General features: G+C 42.4%; 1 protein-coding gene across 9 annotated transcripts in view; it reads right to left on the reverse strand.

Annotated features, from left to right (window-relative positions):
- Positions 1-19,600, reverse strand: part of MAP4 (microtubule associated protein 4) — a 274,912-nt gene that overhangs the window by 12,693 nt on the left and 242,619 nt on the right. For 5 of the 9 annotated variants that reach the window (XM_048837267.2, XM_048837273.2, XM_048837266.2 and 2 more), the window contains 7 exons: positions 17,184-17,361; positions 13,459-13,518; positions 12,977-13,302; positions 10,406-10,534; positions 8,590-8,682; positions 6,129-6,209; positions 2,498-2,579 (listed from right to left, as the gene is read on the reverse strand). In XM_048837267.2, the coding sequence (XP_048693224.2) occupies positions 2,498-2,579; positions 6,129-6,209; positions 8,590-8,682; positions 10,406-10,534; positions 12,977-13,302; positions 13,459-13,518; positions 17,184-17,361 (949 nt within the window). The remainder of the gene's footprint in view (positions 1-2,497; positions 2,580-6,128; positions 6,210-8,589; positions 8,683-10,405; positions 10,535-12,976; positions 13,303-13,458; positions 13,519-17,183; positions 17,362-19,600) is intronic. The other 4 variants (XM_048837271.2, XM_048837270.2, XM_048837272.2 and 1 more) reach the window with 4 other exon arrangements.

The following is a 19,600-nucleotide window of genomic DNA, read 5'->3' on the forward strand; positions in this document are numbered from 1 at the left end:
GTGTCTCAGCTTTTCACCAACTGAGGCCTGGGCTCAAATCTGATCATTGTCAAGATGAAAGCTGGTGAACTCCACCTCTGCATACAAAACCACAATACAAGCAAGCATGAGTTCCAGAGTCCAACCCTGGAGATGCCCCTGTGCAGAGAATGCTGCATGTTAGGACGGGTATGTAGGAGGAACTGCACATTACCACCTTCATTATACCAGAGGTGCTTCCAACTTCTCTCCTCCAAAGGAGGACAGTCAATCCACGTTTAAAATGTCAAGGTCATTTCTGATCGCATCCTCTAACTTCCCACTCACATACATGTGCAGACACCTCTCCTTCCATGTCCTTTGACAACCTCATCTCATTATTTAAGTGGATGTTTGCAAGAGATCCACGACCCGATCTTGGTGTATGATTTTTTGACTCCCTTTCATTCGCTGCATTCCTCCACTAGTTTATCTAGTTCAAAAAAGACCTAGATAAGTTCATGGATGATAGGTCCATCAGTGGCTATTAGCCAGGATGGGCAGGGATGGTCATGTCCCTAGCCTCTGTCTGCCAGAAGCTGGAAATGGGCGACAGGGAATGGATCACTTGATTACCTGTTCTGTTCATTCCCCCTGGGGTATCTGGCACTGGCCACTGTCGGAAGACAGGATACAGAGCTAGATGGACCCTTGGTCTGACCCAGTCTGGCTGTTGTTATGTTCACTTATTTTCCATTCCCTCTTCATCTCCATCAGTTGCAACTGTAAAACTGCATCCACTAATCACTGTTTTCTAGGGCAGGAAGACCTGCGGTCTAGTGGTTAGCATTTGGCACTCTCACTGCCACAGCTTGGGTTTGATTCCCAGTCAGAGAAAAGTGACTTTACATTAAAAAACCTTCAATTATTCTTCACTTGCAATTTAAACAAATCCAGACAGGCTCCCATGACGCTGCATGAACAGCTCAGGAGGCCTCCGTCTGTCAGCAGTGCAGCCAACAGCACGACCCATAGAAGAAGGAAATCCTCGCTTTACCCTCTTATGTTTGATAGTGCTGCACTCTGCTGGAGGGATGGAAAGAGGCCCAAAGACCTACTTGAGATTTGTGGCAAGTTCTCAATGAACGTGGGAGGGCTGCAACCCCCATCAAGTAACAGGGGACGTGCAGTGTATTGTTCTGCTTCCTCTAACAATTTTATTAGAAAACTGTTCATATAGTGAAACACTGGCGACAATTTCAGCCCTCCAGGGACATCATTAAATACATAAGCTCCTCAGCATTTTAAAAGAATTTCTGAGCTTTGCATGGGTGAACGGAATCCTTTCTGGCCGATGGATTTTATCCCATCATTTTGGCCACACAGAATTGCTTTAAAATGTGACATAACAGATAATTCTTGCAGGACTATTGTGTTTTAATCAGCCCTGGACAAGAGCAGTTATTGTAGTGTAGCGTACAGCTTGTTACTGCAAAGCACTGAATAGACAGAGGCCAAGTTTGTGACACTATGTTCTCCAAGTGGGAGAGAGTTTTTGATGCACTGAACCATGATGTTTTGTGCACAAGGTTGAACTGCTTTCAACCCAAGAGACTTTCAGGCTGGGTCTGGGGATGTCTTTGGAAACAAAGACTAGCTTGTAGTGTTCATTTTCAGGTTTGGTCTGTGAACTCTGTTTTCTTCACACAGGCATGTTTCATTACCAGGGGACTCTTCTGTGCGGATGATTGTCCCTTGCTACTGAAAAAACCAGCAAGACAAAGGCCTGGACCATACTCTTTGGGCTTACTCAAGGGTCGGCTTGATCTGACATGAAGCAAAGTTTAGACAACTGGCCTGCAGCCATAACACCTTGAACTGTGATCCTGTCAGCATTTCAGCTAAAGAGCGGGTCTGCTCAATGAGGAGTCCAATGGAAATCTCAGACACTGGAAGAATTGGTGCCTCTGCTGTGTTGTCAGTGGGGAACAAAGGATTCTTGCACATGCATTCTGTAAAGTGATTTAGGATCATTTCAGGATAGGTGTTCTATAAAGTATGGATTGTTACTGTGCAAAACACTAAAAGGTCTCCTGCATCTGTTCCGGAGAACTGGAGAGAGCCTACTTCACCCTTCTCTAATGCCCTCCCTCTGAGGATCTCATTAAGCCTCAAAACCCTTGAAAGGCAGGTATCTCACCATTTTAGAGTTGGGGAAACTGAGGCAGATGGGTTAAGTGACTTACCTTGTTCTAAGCTTGGCTGTAACAATGACTTGCTATTTGGGGCAAGTCACTGCCACAGCCAAGCTTAGAACAAGGCAAGTCATTGTCACAGCCAGGATTAGAATCAGGTCTCCTGATTCCCAGTCCCCTTGTCTAATCAGGAGATCATGCTGCATCCATAAGAAACTAGATACTTCCCTTCAGAATGCCATCCATCCACCTTACTTGCTCCAATTGGGATCACAGGTTCTGCCTGAATGACATGCAATATTCACTAACTGACAAAGTGTGAGGGTGCACACTAAGAGTTTTACCTGGCTTGTGTTTAATATTTGTTTTAGAGCCACACTTTGAGGACACTTTGGAAATGTCAACTTTCTTGCTCTGGATCTGCACCTACAGAGACAGGAAGGAACAACTCAGAACAAAGAAACATTTCTTATGAAACTGGAAACCACTGTCCCACCGCAAAGGGCAGTTTATATTTAATGAGGTCTTAATCTCCCCTTGCCACACTTTTCCCATTAATCACCTGGCTGGTAGGTGTCAAATAGCATTGCTGATGTAGGTTTCAAGAATTCTTAAGAAAAAGGCAAACGTTCATTAGGATTATCAAAAGCCCTGTCCCAGCCAACAAAGGGTGAATATGTGCAAGTAGAAACATGTACTGAAAAAAACAAAACCAGTAGAGATGGATAGTGACCAGAAATGAGTGTCTCATATGCCATATGCATAGGAATATTAAAGTTTGACCGAAGAGGCCGATTCCACCCCCAAGTTCCCCAGACTGTTTCTACCCAACACCAGCCTTGACTTTTAAACCTGTCCCATGTTGCCTTCAGCCACGTGCCAGGAGAGAAGTTATCTGGATTGGTCTATTTGGAGCAAGGCTATCCTACTGTGGTGCCAAGCATATACTAGAGGCTTCAACTTTCTCTCTACCATCTTCAGCCAACACACCAAGATGTGGATCCACCTGATACTAAGTCTGTTTCTTTAGGGCATGTTGACAGGCATGCGCTGCTACGTATGGGGATAGACTGCATCACCACACCTAGGACTGTGTCTTACTGCTAAGAAAAAAACAGGCTGGATGTGGGGGTTCTCTGAGATAAGCTATGGAAATATATATCTTTTATTTACTGGGTTTTATTTGCTGCAGCAACATCATCACAAGGTTTTTTTCTTGACAAATCTCAAACTACACACATATGGGCCTGAACAATACCTGACTGGGAAACCTCTGGAAAACCAGCAACAGCAGTAGTGTAAGTGATTCAATAGATAGCCCTCTTCTGGGTCAGTAATGAGTCAACGTCCCAGCATGAAGTTAGCATAGGGCTGCTGGTGGAGATGCCCTCTTTTGGAATAGGTGTAAAGCCAAGGCTGTTGCTACTTTAAGTTATTAAAGATTTCACAGCCTTTTCCCCCAGAATAGGATTTTAGCCCCGATACCTGGGCTGAATTCTAGCTTCAGTAACTACACTGTGCCTCGTGGAGTTTCAATACCATGTGACTGTCTTCTCTTCCTACCCATAACCTGCTGTGTAGCATTGCTGTGTGCCATTAAACAGTTGACCTATTCCATCCCAGAGGAAGCTGCATTTCAGTGGCAAATGAAGTTATTCTTGCCTGGTTAATTTGTAAAATGCTGCACGGAAGATGTTATATCACCAAGATTTCCCCGGCAAGGAATTCATAACTTCTAGTTACTTTAATAGGACTAACTTGTGTGGGGGGGGACTTGGGGAGATCCTCTTCTCTAGTACCTCGCTAGCTTGGAATATTTAGTATCAGATTATCCATATAAACAAAATAAAAGTATTTCCTTAGTATTGAATTCACCTCTTTATAAACTAGAGAGAGAAAGTGAATGAGGTAATATCTTCTATGGGACCAACTTCTGTTAGTAAGACAGACAAGCTTTCACAGAGCTCTTCTTCAGGGCTGGGAGTTTATAAACCATTGCAATTGCCATGCTGAAGCCCATTAAGAGCCTACTGAGAAGCTTCATTGTGTGCACATGTATTTGTAACTTGGCGTGTGTGTGTGTGTAATTGTGCGGATTCGTTTAGTGCTTGCATAAGGTGCTGGATTCGATGCTCTTTTTGTTCACAGAATAGGTACAGTCCACACAGAAGTAATATAAGCTCCCTTTATATAGTCCCATGCCAATGTCTCTCAAACCTGACCTGGAGGAGCCAGTTAGCCCTCTAGGGGTTAGAAGAGAGTTCAGTGGCCATGGTCCATTCAGTCTTTGGTCTTCACAGAGTCTGCCAATAAAGTTGCCGATTAGTGATGATGGCTTTTATGATATGATGTTTGGTGAGAACTGGACTAAGATTCTGTCACTTGGCTATTTGAATGGTAACATCTGGACACATGAACGAGGACCTTGAAGAAGTCATTGTGATTTCTCACAATCTTTAGGGTTGTGGACAGCTGTTTCTTTTAAGAGTCTCAATTTCCCACTTCCTACTAAGGCTATGTCTACACTACGCAGCTTTTAGCCACTACAGCCGTGTCGCTAAAAGGCGCGCAGTGTAGCTGCACCATCAGGAGAGAGCTCTCCTGCCAACAAAAAACTTCCATCCCCAACAAGCGGCGGTAGCGTTGTTGGCAGGAGAGTGCTCCTGCCAACAACATGCTGTTCACACTGGCACTTTTCCTCTACAAAACTTGTGTCTTTCGAGGGCAGGGGTGTGCGTTATTTTTAACACCTCTGAACGACAAAAATTTTGTCATTCAGTTGTCAGTGTAGACAAAGCCTAACTTGAATTATTGAACCTGTCCCTCTAAAGGCCATGTTCTCAGACTCAGGGGCCAAAGTTAAGTGCTGATTTAGTTGCCTGACTTTAGGCACTCTGGGTAGGAAGTATGACTAATACTTTCCTTTAGTTTTTCACCTCTCTAACCCTCTCTCCTTCCACTCTCCATTAGCTTTCAAACAGGGTGGTAGCCTCGAGACACCAAAGAACCCACATGCTCTTAGAAGAATTCCGAATGATCGCACCCAGACCCTTTGACAACAGGGATAAAATGAATATACAGGTAGTCCTCAGACTTATGACAAAATTGGTTTCTGAAAATCGTGTCTTAAGTTGAAAACATCGAATTTCCCATAAGAACACTGTTGGACCAAGCGTCAAAGTCTAAACCAATGTCATTAAGTCGAAACAGGATGTCAGTTTATAAACAGCGTACGTGCCATTCGTTGCAACTATAACGCTGTAAAGTCGAGGACTGCCTGTACGATGGATTATCCAAATGTCTTACTCCTCGCTAGATTTAAACTTACTGTAGACATTTCATTTCTATTGCTTTGCTTTTGTATTTTTTCTCCTTATTTATAAAAGTATAACAAACACTATTTCCAGGTAAAATCTAATGCTGCGAGCTTTGGGGTCTTTCTGCTAGACCTAATGAAAGCAGTAAAATAGTCTACAGCCTTCAACCTCAACTTCTCAGTATCCTGACAGTCAGTCACCACCCTTGCACATAGGAGGCAGGGCAAGCAGGTTCCCCCTACCCACCCCCAATTTTTTCCCTAGAAGGTAACTGAATGAATTGGCTAGCAAGTTCCAGTCACTTCTACCACAGCAGACCTTTTTGTAAAATGACAACACTAACCCTGAATCGCTAGCTTTTGCTAACCACTCTGCTTGCCCCAAGAATGCCCAACAGCCATTACTGAAAAAAGAATAGCACTGGAACCATGGACTTTTCAATCATTCCCATCAGCTGCATGGTTAAAAACTTTAGAAACAGGGAGCTTCTATGAGCAGATGCAATGAGAGGACTATCTCATGCTGTCTGACTGGACAGAAAATGCCTTAGAAGCGGACACCTGGTACAGTGCCCAGGAATAGCGGAGGGAATGCAAAATGGACAAAAGGAAATCCAATCATAAGAAGCCAGGTGTGCCAGTCTGGCTCTTCTACTCACATTGGTACTGCCTGGGCTGGGTTTGGGGGCGATGGACGGCTGGGAGCGGCTGCCTGAAGCTGGCTTTTGGGCATTTGGAACCTGAAAATGATAAGCACTTTATTCTCTGTTCTTAAAGTGAACAGCTTAACTAGTGGACTGAAGAGATGTAGTGGTGACAGGAAGAGAGACACTGGGAGAACAAAGAGCTGAAAGAGGATACCTCTTTTCCCTAGAGCTGGAAACATCCCCTAGAGGGGATAGAAGAATAGTAAAACGGAGAGAAGAGGACAGTTTTGGTGGTTTATTACATGGGATTTTTAATATAAAGTGAAAAACATTCCCCGCAACCCAAGGTTTTATTCTGTAACATGTCTGTTGATAACAGAGGAGGAAAAAGTACATAAGGCCCAGCCAGAAATATACTATACAAAACACCACTCAACAGAAAAGGAGTGGTTTATAAAATAAAGCCCCTTTGGGTGCATAACAGCTGCTCTTTAGCAGTACAGCTGAAAGAACCCTATGGATGCCAAGCACTGGCAAAGTGAAATGTGAGACAACCCCAGCACAAATATAAAATGTCTCGGCAGTTATAAATCTTGAAGAGAACAAAAGCCTGATTAAATGAAAATTACACCTGTAGCTGTGCTCTTCCTACACCCGGAGAAAAGGTTGTTCTCCACCTGTGAAAAGGATGACTAGCCCTTGATTTAACAAGCTTTTTTTAATAAAACCCACAACGAAGGTCTTCAGGATCCTCTTGCAGTAACTTATGAAAGAATTTGAATGCAAGAGTTGATGCATAACCATGCACAGGCATATTTCTCAAGAAGGTGCTAACAGAGCATGACCTGCCCCACAAGCAATATTCGAGGCAGCATTTACAGCCTCCAAGTCCAGCGAGTGGCAAGTGCTCAAACAGGTGACAATGCACTGAGTCCATGGCCAAGCACTACGTTTGCCTCTAACGGTTGACTATTTGCAGGCCAAGAATGCAGGTTTCCTCCCCACTCCATCCTGGAAGAGAAGCTGAAGGGATTTAACTTTAGCTTTTTTAAACAGCATTGCATTAATAAGTTTTTAATCCCACAACTGCATAGAGCAGGGGTGGCCAACCTGGGGCTCCGGAGCCACATGCAGCTCTTCAGAAGTTAATATGTGGCTCCTTGTATAGGCACCGACTCCGGGGCTGGAGCTACAAGTGCCAACTTTCCAATGTGCCAGGGGGTGCTCACTGCTCAACTCCTGGCTCTGCCACGGGCCCTGCCCCCACTCCACCCTTTCCTGCCCCCTCCCCTGAGCCTGCTGTGCCCTCGCTCCTCCCCCCCTTCCCCTCAGAGCTTCCTGCAAGCCACAAAACAGCTGATCGGGAAGGAGGGGGAGGCGCTGATCGGCGGGGCTGCCCGTGGGTGGGAGGCACTGCTAGTGGGGTGGGGAGATGATGGGGGGCTGCTGACGTATTACTGTGGCTCTTTGGCAATGTACATTGGTAAAGTCTGGCTCCTTCTCTGACTCAGGTTGGCCACCCCTGGCATAGAGTCAGTGGAATGGAGAAGGGAAAGCCAGGACATCACTACAGGTGACACCCCACTCAGTACAGGGATTCTGAACTTCAACAGCGATAGCTGTCAGTGTGTTGGGCACAGGGACAATGGAAAATTAGCAGCAGCAAGAAACAGACTCTTCCACCTAGTCACCCTCCTTATTTAAAACAGTGGCAAAGTTGCTATTGCTGCGAGCATCCACACTCTGCATTCCCAGAAACTATCACTACTTAGAAAGTAAACAAACTCTGGCATAGACAGATAGATAGACAGATAGATAGATAGACAGATAGATAGATAGACAGATAGATAGATAGACAGATAGATAGACAGATAGATAGATAGATATTTTTAAAGGTAATGCAGGCTGTGTCCACTGGGAAACAGGTGACCTGTCAGGTCAACACAGGACGTCTTTAAAGCGCATGTTTTTTTCACCATCCAGATGGGTATTTGGCATTGCTCCGATCACTCAGCTCTAGATACCTAGCAATACTATCTCCATCTGAAATCCACAGTGTGTACTCAAAGTGCGTATACAACCATCACAGTATTAGCTCGCAACACCTCAGCAAGCTCACCTCCCTATTTCCAGTGAAACCAGTAGCCTTGAATGTTAGAAGTCGCTCTTAAGTTAGTAACTAAACAAAGATTGGAATCTTACATCCCCAGAAGTGTTTCAAAGTCCTTCTCCTGATGCAAAATCCTCCTTGCTTTAGGTCACTGGGAAATGGATCGAATGCACGGCTGTGAAATGTAACATACGCTCACACATTTAACCTACTACAGCTCAGGAAAAAGTCTACCTACACATCTCCCAGAAATCTTAATTCTGCCGTGCTCATCCGCCTGAAACAGAATATTCTCAAAAGTCTACATAAAAAAGCAGAACAAGAAGTTAGTAGAAAGACAGCTTGTCCAGAGTCCATACTTACATTCCCACCTCCAGGGACATGCTTAATATTGTCCTTGGAACCACACTTGGACTGAACATGGCTGTAGTTCGCTTTTTTGGAGACTATCTGGACCTAGAGTGTTACAGAATGGAAAAACAACACAAGGGAAGAGGACTGGTTAGAACGGTCATACGGCAGGCTGGAGTGATGCTGTAACATGGTGGATAAACAAAGAGCTGTGTTAAACTTCAACCCAACTTCAGCATTACATGTGAAAGAACTTGAAAGACAGAGAGAAAAAGAGTGAACAAACAAGGAGAGGCAGAGTACAGCTAAGCAGACAGTGGCAGTGGTGACAGCTTAAGTGCTATTGTGGTGGACAACACTTTCTTAGCATATTGTACAGACAAGCAGTACAAGAGCGCCTGGCTGCCAAGAAGACTCTGTATGCTAGCTTCCTTAGCGCATGTTCAGCCATGCATTCCAGCAGTGAGAACAAACATGGCTATCTCCATCCCTTCATTCTCACACTTTCACCTCGTTGATCCAAGTCACTGCCTCCGACAACCCACTCACTGGTTAGTCTCTGCAGTTTTAAACTGTTCCAGTTTGCCTGGGAACGACTCAAATCCTAGGCAATGCATCTGAAAACCTCTCAGCAGTATAGCCTAATCCTGAAAGCAGTAACTACATGGAAGGTCGTCAAACCACCAATTTAACTTAATTGGCAGCAGGTCTGATGCCAGCCAGATACAGGAGAAACAATGTATCTAACAAACAGTTCCAGACCCATTAAACACACAAAAAAGCCTAAGGCTATGAACCCTCAAAAGTTAAGTGAAAGCTACAACTCTACTCTTTAAAAAATAAATAAATAAATAAAATCAGTTATGACAAGCCCCTGAGTTCAGTCCTAGAGGTTACTTACGGTATAGCATGTTCAGAAACACGCATGGTACAAGAAGATAAATTAAATACGGGGTGGAAGCTTTACCTCCTACAGTAGTTTGGTTTTGTACATTGAAGTTATCACCTGTAGCTAGAACCACCAACATGGAGTTTTCAAAGGATACTTGCCAATTTAGGTAGATTGGATTAAGTGCAACAAGGACCCTCACATTTACCCTGCCATGGAAATTTACCAGCTTGCTGGCTCTAATTCAGAGGAGCAAAACATTTAAGAGCAAGACCAATGCCATCCTATACATATATAAGGTCTACCTGATGGTATCTCAGGAGATAGCACCAGCTCACAAGTTAAACTTTCACTGCCAGCCCTCCTCTTCTCTACTCCTTTCCCCCACATAGCTCAGATCTGGGATAAGACTTCATGACAGAACTTCAGGGTAGGAAGCCAACAACTGGTAACCACCAGCTGTGAGGGGTTAGAGAACAGTATTCTTGAAACTAGGTCCAGAAAGTTACAGGGAGAACATTAAGTCACCAGTTCTCCATACTTTTTTGTTTGAAAGTGCCAGGACCATTGATCCCGCTTCCTAATCCCAGCATCCACAGATGCATCCATAGAGAAGGGAGGTTTTCCTCACAGAAGACCAGCCCATCTTAGAGTTACAGCCCATCTAAAAGTGAAGGCAGAGCACACCACTGAAGCAATGTGTAAGTCAGGCCTTGAAAAAAACTATATGTGAAGTCAGCAGGAATACTTCTGACTGTATTTTACTGGCAGTGTCACAGGACATACAGGAAAGATGTGGAAAAGGTGCACGTGGGGAAGGGAGGGGAACAGTGACACTGACAAGAGAAAGCATAAAAGCTAAATAGAAGGGAAAGTGACTCAAATGGAAAAAAGTTTCCCTTTCATCTTTCAGGGATAAAAGACTGAAACAAAACTCACTTTCCCATTGGGCTGCTTTTGTGCACCCTCTTTTGTTACAGTTGTTTTAGTAGTAGCCATTTTAGAGACTGCATTGGGTTCAGACTTTCGCGCAGCACCGGCTGATTCTGGTTTTTTCTCTACTTTAGCCTAGATGGAGACAAATGGAGGATGATTTTAACCATGAGAATCAAAGTAAATGATGGGAGGAAATGATGGAATTCAAATCAACAACCAAGATAGATTCAGTGGACTGGACAAGTCAGGGAGAACTTTTTATAAATCAACATGTTAAAATGGTGAGACAAGGTGGAATCTCAAATCTAGAACTGGTAAAGCAGAAGGTACGGTCTCACTCAGACAAGCGAATCTCTTGAAAGATCCCTTCATGCATCAGAATTTTAGCGCTTCCTAGTGGGGTAGGTGGCCAAGGCTCTGTGGAAGAATTATGCCCGGCCTCATAATAACTGAACAGTTGTGCCAGGTTCTGTCCTACAGTTTTTTTGCTCCACAGGTCTACCTGGAGACTTCCTCCCACCTCTGAAACCCTACTAAGCGTTCCGCTGGATGGGTCTGCACTGTATTCCCATTACTCATCTCCCTCACCACCCTACCGTGGCTCATGCTATACATTATGCTGCGTACAGCAATGAAGAAACGTTACCTGATCCTGTGTATTAAGATTTAATCAATCAAGATTGGTGCAAAGGCAAAAAGTTGCAGTTAGTTCAACATGAGATTGTGCAGGTTTGGAAAAATTCAGTGTCAGCCTGAGAGAGCCCATTTTCCCGCTGATTTCTTACTTGTTAACCAATGCTCACCGCAACAGGCGAGTGCACTCAAAGCTGAATTTTTTAAGACCAGGGCTTCTGCAGCAGCTCTGTACCCTGCTGAACCAATTAATAATACAGCAGTAAAACAGGCAACACTTCTCTGTTTATTAGGACACTCCCAAAAGAAGAATAACTTTGAAGACTTTAAAAGCCCTGCAAGAAATACAATGATTCTCTTTGACAGACAGTCTATGTTAACATACACTCTAACCTACTGCTATTATGAAATGGAAATGATCCAACAAAATAAGGGAGTACAAACAAGGGAATACATTGTACAAACAATGTCCCTTTAACAGACAGCCCTGAAGTCTAGCCAGAAAGCTTTCCACGCTTCTGGAATTCTTTTGACCAGATTTCTGAAGGACCTTAATGGTGTTAGTGAACCTCCAATCTAGTCTCAACTTGCATTCAATTTGTGAGCACTCCTCCCTTGGTTCTCACTTCCAGGTCCTCCAGCCAGGTTTGGTTTACCCTGTTTGGAAGTTTCTCCCTTTGTGAACGCTGGCACAGCTTTCCCTAAATGGGCAGACATTCTCGGTCATTACTTAGATATCTGCTTTTTGTGCACCCCAACACATACTCATGGAAGCACTCTTTGGGCTTCTTGGCTCTGAGGGGTCATGACCATCTACAGTTATAACATGCCGGACTTTTAACAGTTCGGTGGTACCTTCGGTGATGTGGTTTATGGTATACTACAATGCAGCTCATGACTGCCCTTATGATTAGTGTGCCTTTCAGAGACTAGGGTTCCCATCAAAAAGTGCTTCACCTTGGTTACAGAGATCAGAATGGAAAATCAGTTTCAGGAGACCACTCCTCTGTATTAAAAGCAAGGGTGCTGCAATTTGCTCCATTTTACACAAAGTAAAGCCCTCGGACTAAAGGCAAGTTGCTAATTCAATACTTGGTCACACAAAGTTTGGGAGTATCTGTTATATGATGTCTGATAATAGTTTCATGTTTCTGCATTTACAAGATGTATAGGATGGAAACGTTAATGATTGCCCTCTGATTAAAAATCAATACACATTAATCAGTCTAATGTCTGACCCTTATAAGGAACTCCATAGAAATATTCCAAGGCTTTTCTCATTCAGAGAATCACAGGGAGAAAATTAATTAGCACCTCTGTATTAAATGAGGGCCTCAAGGTATGTCCTACCCCCTCCTTCTACCTCTGCATCTACTTTTTCCCATAGCAGTTCTCTCAATCCATCTCCCTCTTCCTTAGTTATCTGTCTGTGGCCACCAGAGGGTGTCCTGAGAACAGCACATGCTGCCCTATCCACCTCTGCTTCAAGCCTAACCCGTACAGCACATTGCTCATGTCAACAGAGACAGTGTGTCCTAAGACTTGCTCCTGAATCCAGATCTCCCACGTAGTGGCACATTACTCTACCTGGTGTACAATTTTAGCAGTCCCAAATCCTCTTCTCAAACAGATACTCTGAAAATAAATGAGTTCTGAGCTTTCACACAAGCTAGTCTTCAGATCAGGAGTGTGGCTCTGTTTCTCCATATCAAAGAGTTGTGAAATTCTGTTCATATTCCAAATACTTCCATGAAACCTTTCAAAGTGTATTTCCTCTATATGCTAATGGTGCTGCCTTGTGCACATGGGGAACCTAAAAGGAGCTCTGCAGAGTCTGAATATAGGAAAGCCAGTGAGCATAGAGTGACTGAAAGCAGTGAGAACTACCAACAGCTCTTAAATGCATGTGAGTAGTCCTAAAAGCTGACTGAGGAGACTTACCCTTCCTCCACCAGGTTGGTGTTTAATGTTATCTGTTGATCCGATTTTGGATCGTATGTTCTTCAGGTCAGAGGCAGAAACACTGCTGGTTGGGCGAGGTGGCTTGGGAACAGTGCTGGTTTTAAGTGGAGCTTTAACTGTTGATGGTTTTTTAGCTTCTGGAGTTGTACTCGATGCTGTGGTGGGTCTGGCTGCAGCTGGCTTGGGTTTGGGGCGGCTGGTGGCAACTCCAGGTGAGACAGGAGTACCTGGGGTTGTTGCAGTGGGGGTAGTGGCGCTGTTCTTCGCAGAGTTTGCAGGAGCACTCTTTGGGCGGCTCAGGTCTGCTGCAATAATCATAACAGAAAGGGAAGTTTGAGTAAATATCAATCAAATCAAGCAGACAAATACCCAACTGTAAAGATACACAGTAACATGCTGATTGAACACATTTCTGTAGTGAAGTAGAGAAGGATTTAGATGCAGGAACTGAGGGAGATTACCTGATGGTGACTTCATAGTGGTCTTCCTGGCATCTGCAAGCTTTGTTTCAGTCTTGATAGCTAAAGAGTACAAAAACAGTCAACCTTTTCTTCATGCTTTCATTGTGAACAGATTCATTGGTGTTACTGGGAGTGAAAGCCAACACACAGACCGACCCTTTGTGGATGCTGGCATAGCTTCCATGAGTGGCCAGACATTCTCCGTTGCTTCTTAGAAATCAGCTTCTTCTGCATCCCCAATGCATACTTGTGAGATGCAAAAAAGGATGACTGCCTCTCATTTTAGGGCTAGCCTCTTTCCTGTTATTTAGAGGGAAACATCAAAGTTTCTCATAAAATCAGCTGCTCCCCATGCCTGGGTGAACTCCCTCTCATTACAAAAGCAGCATCTTATTTCACAAGATATGGTACAACTCATGTCCTTCAGAGAGAGACTCAAGCTCAGAGTAAAGTCTCAGGGAGGCTAGAGAATGTCATAACATGGTTAGGCCTCAGGATGGTGGGTAAGGGTCGCTTTGTTTTTACTTTTATTCATTTTTATATAATGGTTTTCCCACATCTCTCACCAATTGCTTGCTAGTGACATTCAATTGACACCTTTAATGACTCCCCCTCTCTGCTTCTCTTAAATCAATTTGAGGCCTTCTCTCAACTGTCTTCATTTAATATCAAAAGCAAAAATGCATCCCTTGGCAAACCTGTTTATCTCTAAACTTTGCCATCATCTCTAACCTGATGATAGTTTTGCTAGATTATTTTCTGACATGTGAAGGCACTGTACCCAATACAAGGTACTATTTTGAACCTTACTATGATGGACAAAAATTAATTATTCAAGAGATTGGAAGTTGGTGGTTACCAAGGGACCAGTGATCATGACCCGATTACATTCAATGTAGGCAAACAAAAGACAGTCCCAAGCAGTAATATATACACTTGGTGCTTCAAAAAGGCTAATTTCCAAAAGCTGAGGAAATTTATGAGCCAAACTGATTAGGAAGAAAAATTTAGACAGAAAAAAGGTAAATGAAAATTGGGAGTTCTTTAAGAAAAGGTAATTAGATGGCCAAAAAGCCACAATTCCCCAACCAAGATAGAGGACAACTTTGGCTGACAGCCCATCCTGATTGTGGCAAATTGAAGTGAGCAATTAGAAGCCCAAAAAAACAAAAGAAATATATAGCAATCAATATAAATTAGAAGTTATGAAGTGCAGAAAATTGATAAGGGACACTAAAGACATCAGGAAAATTCCATGACTGGCAGGACTAAGCACAATAAGAAGGAAGTGGGTTGGTTTGTTTGTTTTTGTTAATAGATCAGCAACAAAATAAATACTAGCAATGGTGTAGGCCCATTACTAGATGTAGATGGTAACATTGTTAATAACGATGCAGAACAGGCAGAAGTGTTCAATAAATATTTCTGTTCTATATTTGGAAAGAAGCAAGATAATGTACTCACATCACAGAAAAATGAAGTACTTTCCAGCCTGTTAGTAACTAAGGAGGATGTTAAATAACATCTCCTAAGGATAAATATTTTTAAATCAACTGGCCTGGATAACTTACAACCAAGAGTCCCAAAGAGTTGCCTAAGAAGATCACTGGCCATTTTTAAATAATCTTGGAGTACCATGGAAACTTTTGAAGAGGGCCAGCAGGATGGCAGGGTAACTGTAGGGTGGGTTAGTCCTGTCATCAATCCCAAGCAAAATAGTGGAAAAGGTCATACAGGACTCTATAGGTAAAGAATTAAAAAACTGGAATATGATTAAATTCCAGTCAATATGTTTTAATGGAAAATGGATCTTGTCAAACAAACCTGATTTCATTCTTTGATGAGATTACAAATTTGGTTGATAAAAGTAACTGCATCGATGCAACAGACTTAGACCCTCATAAGGCTTTTGACTTAGTATCCCATGATATTCTGATCAAAAATGAGCACAATACAAAATCAATAAAACACAAATTCAATGAATTAAGAAGTGGCTAACTGAGGTCTCAGAAATTAGCTGTCAATGAGGAATCATCATCACTGAATGGGAGAGTTTCTGTTAGGGTTCCATGGAGGTCTGGCACAAGGCCTAGTGCTATTCCTACAAGACCACACCTACAGACTGATGGACTGTGGGTTCTGAGAAGGATTTAGAGGTCACAGTGGACAAGTAACCCAATATATTCCCAGTGTGATGCTGTGGCAAAAAAGGCCAATGTGATCCTTGGATGTATAAGCAGGGGAGTGGTGAGTAGGGGTAGGAAGGTGATTTTACCACTGTATATGGCACTGGTGAGACTGATGCTGGAATGCTGCATTCAGTTCTGAATGGTAAAAAGTTGGAGGAGTGGGTGCAAAAAACAGCCACAAAAATCATTTGAGGGCTGGAGAAAATGCCTTATAGTGAGAGACTTAAAGAGCTCAACCTGTTTAGCGTATTAAGACGACTGAGATTTGACTTGATTACAGTCCCTTCTCAGGGAGAAAATACCAGATACTAAACGGCTCTTTAATCTAGCAAAGAAAGGCAGAAGAAGCAGCAATGGCTGGAAGCTGAAGCCAGACAAATTCAATTAGAAATAAAGCACAATTTTTTAACAGTGAGGGTGATTAACCATTGGAACAAATTACAAAGAGGAGTGAGGGGTTTCCCATTCTTTGATGTCTTCAGATCAACACTGGGTGGGTGTCCTTCTGGAAGATATGGTTTTAGCCAAGTACAAGTTACCCCTTCATTGAGCAAAGTGTAAACAGGGTGAAATTTAGATGGCCTGTGATATACACAGGCTTGGAAGTATTAGATTCTTATCAGTAAATATTGATACATGTCAATTTCATCATACACATACAAACCAACAAAAAAATATTTCCATTGATAACAGAAATTTACAGATAGGCAAAATAAAAGAAATGCTGCTGGCGAACTTAGAGTTTGATTTAAGGGTATTTACTTGATCATTTTGACATGTGATGTTGACAAAAGCTTTAACTTTTTGAACTTCAACATCTAGACAAAGCCCTGGCTGGAATGATTTAGTTGGGGATTGGTCCTGCTTTGAGCAGGGGGTTGGACTAGATGACCTCCTGAGGTCCCTTCCAACCCTGATATTCTATGATCTACTGTCATTAAATAATTTCATGACTCCTTATTGTCTGACCACCCCATAATTTCCTGCAACTGTGAAAATTTTAACTAGACAAAAATAAAAAATGCTTTAAAAGAAAAAGTTAATATCTGTTGAAGTTACAAAAAAATAAAAATCTAATTCTGCCAAGCCTACATATACAGGAGGTCAGAATGGATCATTTAATGGTCTCTTCCGGTCTCAGACTCTGAATTTATAAAACTTAAATTTTCTGTCCCCTATGTCTCTACATCTGCCTATCACCATCTCTACACACCTATCACACTTCAAGTTCACACTTATCACAGCTCAAGCAGTCCTCACCATTTGTGGCCAAAAATGTGATAGTTTTATTTGCAACTGAAGAACTAGCCATTTTATTTAATGGAAACCTAAATGTGACAAACTGATGGGGCCAGAGAAGTGCAAGCATGGAAGGTGCTGATTATTGCCTCAGTTCAAACTGTCAGGGGCACTATGAGCTGCAAGAGAGGGCTAAATTTCTGTCAGTTAATCCAAATACTAACATTTTTCAACAGAAGCTAGCAACAGTTTAGAAAGCAAGGGTGCTCGTCCTGAGCTCAAAAGGGCAATGCTTACATGTTGGCCTTTTGGGTGGGGAAGTAGCAGTGTTTCTCAGACCGGAGGCTGTTGTAACTGGAGATGCTGCAGTTGTCCTGGGCGTGGCAGGGCTGCCCTTTACAGCAGCTCGAGGTGTCGTAGCAGACAGTGGCTTTGAAAGTGAGGTCCGTTTGTCTGGGCTCTTTGCATCTGTTACCTGGTAACAAAAGGCTACACTGAAACCAATGGCCCAATTACAAACAGTACTCTCAAGATGTAGCTGCAAGAGAACTTGGAATGCACTGAAATTCCTTTTAAAAATGGCTGAAGCACAACTGTTTGGATTCTTAAATACATAAGCTAGACACTGCTAAGAAAAGTTCTGTAACAGAAAATTCTAAAACAAATGTCCTATAGTACATGAAAACCTGTGGCTGGCTATACTTAGTGAAGGACACATGAGACAGGGAGGTTGGTGCACCCTAAAATTCATTATTCACTATCTGGGAAGCTCCATTAGATTCCTCAGCTGACAGGAGTAGTCCATTTGTAGACTTACACAAAGTATTTATTTTGAGCTCCACTGTTCTTTTTTAGTCATTAGTTCCCTAGCATCATGGCACTCACTAACCTCTGGAATAGGAAGCTATTTAATTACAGGCCAAAATGCTTTCCAGGCTAAAAAGGCATTTGGCAGATCATCTGGAACACAATAGAAGGATCAATTTATGAACAATTGACCCATCAGGAAAATGGAGAGTGGTTCATTCCTTCCTGGAAAACTAAGCAGATGGGACAATTTGACTGCAACATCAACAGAAATTGGAAATAATTTATAAGTGGTTATTTGGGGGGGAGAGGGGGAAGCAGGGGAGTTATACAATATTTGGTCACAACTCAGAATTTCTGCAATATTATGGTTTACCTAAAATCAATTTTAAAAAGCGTTAAACATTTGTGATTAGTGATAAATTTAGAAAAGTAACGATGGAAGGAGGAAGTGAAAGTGGGATTACCTACCCAAAAAAATCATTATTTCCATCAAAATATACATTGGCTTTGTTCAGACAGAGACACAGACACATATATTTGCCCTTTTGTAACCACCTGTATAGGGGACACTAAACACAATCCTTTAGATCTGCATTTGACAGTTAAGCCCTTAACAAACACACTGATGAATGTGAAGATTTACAGCTGAAGTTTATTTCAACATTCCTCTGCAGTTTCTGTACTACTGCATGAGAATATACACATGAAGTTGTTATAAACAAAAATGCCTTGCTTCAAACTGGATGTAAATGTAAGCACCTAGATGTAATAGGTGAGTAAATTTAAACATCTAGAGATGATGCAGTGAGAGGTAAAGTAAACGGTTTTATTTTCCAAGCTGAGTGAGGAGCAGAAAGTCCATTAGATTTTCAAATTGCTCCAGTTTAATAATCTCTGATGCAATTACAAACAAGAACTTTAAAAAAAAATTTGTATTTTGTCAGTGTCCCCTTAAAAGTCTGGTGTTCTACAAATACCAAATACACACTGCACAACCCACTTACAGGTCACAATCAGCATGGGGCACATTGAAGACAGGCTTTCAGTTCTCTAAATTGAGTGCTTATATCCTTCTTTTGCTCTAGGATATGATGCTTTAGAGTTTGAACGACCATTTACTGAGCAGATCAATGAATAAGTCATATCTAATGGCATCCATCACCACGGTATCTGGGCACTATTGAAGTTACATAAAGTGACACTGAATTGGAAGGATTGCACTCAATCTGCAAACACCATTAGCGTATGTATGTGTGGGGTGCGGAGGTTATTCCTGCTGCTTATCTCAAGGGGAGTGTTGGTAGGCCATTCTTCAGGGTGTTTATTTGGGAAGACATTGGAGAAGATTTCACAGAGCTATTTAGGAGTAGAAGCATCTCTATTCGGTCACCTAGTCTATACCCCTGCTTTGTGTCACAATTACCTAAAATGGGTGATTAATCTGTATCTTGAAGACATCCAGTGGTGGTAGATTTCTACAACCTGTTTCGGCAGCTTCTTCCAGTCCCTTATTCATATTTAAGATGACTTTTCCCGACCATAGCTTAACCCCCGTTGTTATTGTAATAGTCTCTGCTTTGCCTTGTTAGACTGTAGCTATCCAGTACTCTTAACCTTTCCCCCTCCCACATCCCAGTGGTCTTATTTACCTACTGGTTTCCCAGTTTTCTTGTTGACTTATTTGGTCTAGCTCTTTTTATAGAATGTGGAGTTGAACATTAAGTTCCCAATTCAATCACATTAATTCAGCAGTTCTCTGAAGTGTATAATGCAGAACAAAGAAGGTTACAGGCTTTTGTTTTAAATGTAAAAAAGTAAAGAATTTTCTTGAGCACCTTTTAGTAGTTCATAAAAATTTCAACGCTCTCCTGCTCTTCCTACCCCTCAGTGCCAAAATACATATC

This window comes from Caretta caretta, chromosome 2 (assembly GCF_965140235.1).
Source record: "Caretta caretta isolate rCarCar2 chromosome 2, rCarCar1.hap1, whole genome shotgun sequence".
NCBI classification, from domain to species: domain Eukaryota; kingdom Metazoa; phylum Chordata; order Testudines; family Cheloniidae; genus Caretta; species Caretta caretta.